Source organism: Myotis davidii, unplaced genomic scaffold (assembly GCF_000327345.1).
Source record: "Myotis davidii unplaced genomic scaffold, ASM32734v1 scaffold428, whole genome shotgun sequence".
Classification (NCBI taxonomy): Eukaryota; Metazoa; Chordata; class Mammalia; order Chiroptera; family Vespertilionidae; genus Myotis; species Myotis davidii.
The window spans coordinates 470,254-474,297 of NW_006299834.1; the positions used below are offsets into that span (position 1 = coordinate 470,254).

Sequence of the window (4,044 nt, forward strand, 5' to 3'; positions counted from 1 at the left end):
ACAGGAGGCCAAGCTGCAGAGTCTGGCTCCGGCCTGGGGCCCAGGGCCTGTCGTGTGCTCTGGGCTTGTGAAAAGGCTGTGCTATAAACAGCTCCCTGATCCCCTTGATACATGGTCAACAGACAGGAAGCTGCCCTTATGTTTCCAAATCACTGCCATCGTCTAAGGGCCCTGACCTCGGTGCCCTTCTGGAGAACACAGCCCCTGCCGGCCCGGTGCTGGGCCAGTGTCCCCACCCGGCCTGCCAGCCTGTGGCTGTCCCAGCTTCCGGGACACCTCCCCCTGGCCTGCATGGCAGGACAGAGCCCATCAGCTTCCTTCACACAAAGCAGCTCCCGGCAGGGCAGGGAAGGGTAGAGTAGGGCAGGGACAGGCAGGGTGCCCCTGAAGCCCTACTGCCTCCTTCTGCCTGGCTGCCCCTCCCTCAGGATGCCGCAGGTTCCAGGGCTTGCAGCCAGCACCTCCTTTGGGCCCTGGAGCCTCTGAACACCTGTCAACCCCACGCTGTACTGAGACCAGGCTCCTGGTCTGTGCCTGGGCCAGGGTGGCTGCCCTCTCACTGGCGAGCCTGCCGCCACTCGGGCCCAAGACCAGCCTCCTCCATGAGGTCACCGTGGTCATTCCCAGTGCAAACCGGATCCTGCCAACCCCCCACCTTTTAACCCCCCATATCTGCCAATAACAGTAGCAACAGAGGCCCCGCCTCCTGAGTGCCCACCCCCGTCCAGTACTGGGCCAGGGGTGCCCAGTGTCTCACAGAAGCCCAGAGGAGGTGCGGAGGACCGCCGTTGAGCAGAGAAAGCCAAGACCCAGGATTCTCAGGATAAGATCCAGCCCTCGGAACCAGAAGAAGGCCCTCCTGGCTGCGCATCGGGGTACAGATTTCAGAGCGGCCACATCACCAGGCCATGTTTCAGTCTGGACTTCGGGGTTCCACCACCAGCCTAGGGCTCCGCAAGTCTGAGGTCAGAAGGAATCCGCATTAACATGACACCCGCCAGGCCCACGAAGCCCCACCCCGCCCCGCGCTGCCGGCACCCAGAGCGACTTCCTAGAGGCAAAGCAATGCTCCTGACCCTTCTGACGGGGGCGTCCCACTGCCCCGCTCAGCTCTCCATCCAATCTGGGCCCCATGCGGAGGCCTTCCCTTGGCCCCCTGGGCCCGGCAGCCCCTGTGCAGGTGGGCGCGGCGAGCTTTCAGCACGGCACCGCTGACTTACTCGGCTGCCTCACACAGGACAGCGCCCCTGCCCTGAAAGATACGCTCCTCGTCACCTACTGGGTGCCCCACCATGGTTCTAGAAGGGCCCGCAGGCCTGATCAGGTGAAAGGGGTGCCCATCGGACCCACACAAATCATTTACCTGAGCGTGGGGAGCAGGTGCGTCATCAGTAGAGAACAAACCTGGGAAGTTATGGCCTGCAGCCACTGGACGTCGTCAGGAATGTCGGGGAGCCACTGCACCAGTCTGCACAGACAGACACACAGACACACAGACACACACACACACACACCGTGTTAGCAGGAAGACAAGTCAAAATGAAGAGAGCCAAACAAAAGCGGCACAACAGGCAGCGAGGTTACAGCAATACTCCTTGTCCCGCTAAACCACGGGCGCACTTCTACTTCCAACCCCATCAATTCTCACAAGGCGGATTTAGGCCCCTCTGTGTGCGTGTTACCCCTCACGTGAGGATATTCTTTCCACTGATTTTCGGAGTGTGGCAGGGCGGGGGAGAGACTGAAAAACTGAGAACTATCAATGCACCGCAGATCCCGCAACCGAGGTATGTGCCCTTAACTAGAATCGAACCCTGGACCCTTCACTCTAACCACTGAGCAAAAGTGGCCAGGGACCAAAGTTAGGCCACTTTTGATTCAGGAAAGCTCGAGGGATTCACATGGCAATTAAAGGAGAAGCCTGGTTTTCCCAGATTCAAGATGCCTGAAGCTTGGAGTGGAGACACCACCCGCTCCACGAGCCCGACTGCCTTTGGCCACGTGCGAGACCAGCAGAGCAAGCCTGACCACGGCCTCCACAGACTCCGCGGCCGTGGACACAAAAGGACCCCATGCTTGGGCTCTGATAAACGCCTGGGCGTCCACGCAGGGCAGGCGGCGTGGGAACAGGCGGCTCATCGTTGGGGCGGGAGGGACCAGGAAAGGTCCACCCCGGGCGGGACCGCGGAGCTGGAGTTTGAAGGCCGGGTTGGACTTTAGAAGATGGACTGAAGGACATGCTGGCTTAACTCACTAAAAAGGAAGGAGACACCAAGGCCATCTGAAGAAAGCGAGTAATGCACATGCCCAGGATCCCAGCGCAGACAAAGCCGCCCACACTGCTCACCTCTGGGCCATGGCGAGCGCGGACTCCACGGGCAGCGTACAGGGCAGCATCATGTAAGACATGACCTTCACCGGTAGGAAGCTGCAGATCTTGCTCCAGCAGCCACCTCGGGGTCTAAGTGCCTCACTCAGGCCTGAAAGATATCATTGGGGGGAGGTATCTTTATTCCTCCAGTGTAACCTCACCCAGGTGCTGCCTGCAATTCCAGTGAAACACACAAATCCTGCTGCCAAAGAATCAGAAGCCGGACCCCCCATGCCATGGAGCAGGGGGTGCGGTCAGAACAGCCCTGGGACAGCCACGGGCCCCGGATCAACTCTGTCCCACTGGCAGCTCTCCCTGGAGGAGACACCGACCCCCAGTCCCACCCGCCTTACGGGCTTTCCCAACACCCCCTCTTCTGCCTGGAGCCCTGGCTTCTCTTTCCCCTTTGTCGTGGCCGCAGGACCCTCAGATCGTAGCAACCTGGGCACCAGCATCGTGTTTATCTTTGAATTTCTCCCAGTGCCCGGATGCATCTGGTGTGCACTCCTGGCCCATCTGGTGTCTGACAACATGATCAGATCACTACCGTCGTTCAATGACAAGTTCAGAGCTGAGGGTTCGGGGAAGGGGAGGCAGACAGGCTCCTCCAGAAAGAAGGCGTGGAGACGGGGCCCAGGCAGGAATGGTGTTCTGGAAGAAGGGGCCCACCCTCGGGGCCCCCCGCAATCCGGTGTGCCCGGGCCCAGGAACTGGGCGCATGCCCACTTAACTCCCAACGGGCTCACCGGGAGTGTGGCTTTCTCTGGCCGTGCACACGGGGAAGGGAGGCTGAGCAAGGCGCCCAGGTCGGGAGATGGTGCCCGGAGGGGAGGCCTTCTCTCCTCCCCGTGGCAGCATCACCTCCCCACCCCGGAGAGAAGCCCTCTTAGCCCAGCAACAGAGAGCAGCACCCTGCCGTCCCGCCAGAGGCGTCTCACCCGCAATGAGCTTGGGCGACAGGGTCTCCAGGATGCTCTCGTCCCAGGGCCGGAGGCTGACACGCAGGTGGGCCAGCAGCTCGGCCACCTCGGGCCTCCCCTGCCAGGCAGCCGCCCCCGGGGAAGCCTCGGGGCTTGCAGTTTCCCAGGAGAACAGAAGGAACTCGGGCGCTGCCGAGGGCACACTCGGGCTCGGACAGGGCCTGTCACAGATGCCTACATGGGACACGGAGACAGGGGGCATGACTCACACACCCACCCACCCATGACAGGAGGCCAGCGGCCACCGGACACTGCAGGCCTGGGATCAGCTCAGTAGCAGGCGGGACAGACGAGGGCAACAGGCTTCACAGGGAGGAGGTGGCACGGGGCTCTGAAGCCCCAGCCAAGGGCACCGAACTCCTGGCTCCGTCACGCACTCACTGTGGGCCGCACAGCCACTGTGGCCTGGGAGGGAAAGGTGCCTACAGCTAATGTGCACTGACTGTGGCACCGCTGGTGGAGCCTATGTCCCCGGCCCTGATAGGAATGTCCCAGCCAGGCCTGGTAGCAGCCATGCAACTGCTACTATTATCAGCGTCTCCCCTTTTCAGCTGAGGAATGGGAAGCACAGAGAGGTTAAGAGACTCATCCACAGCCACACAGCCCGTCTGGGGCAGAGTGGGATTTGAACCCAGGCCTGACATCAGTCATGGCCCTCTTCCATCACACAACCCTGAAAGCAGTATTAGGCAC

General features: G+C 61.3%; 1 protein-coding gene across 1 annotated transcript in view; it reads right to left on the minus strand.

Annotated features, from left to right (window-relative positions):
* Positions 1-4,044, minus strand: part of PNPLA3 (patatin like phospholipase domain containing 3) — an 11,505-nt gene continuing 7,461 nt past the window's right edge. Inside the window, exons 4-7 of the mRNA XM_006775990.2 lie at positions 3,310-3,525; positions 2,348-2,480; positions 1,364-1,468; positions 1-960 (exon numbers count right to left, since the gene is read on the minus strand). Of these exons, the coding sequence (XP_006776053.2) occupies positions 945-960; positions 1,364-1,468; positions 2,348-2,480; positions 3,310-3,525 (470 nt within the window). The 3' untranslated portion in view covers positions 1-944. The remainder of the gene's footprint in view (positions 961-1,363; positions 1,469-2,347; positions 2,481-3,309; positions 3,526-4,044) is intronic.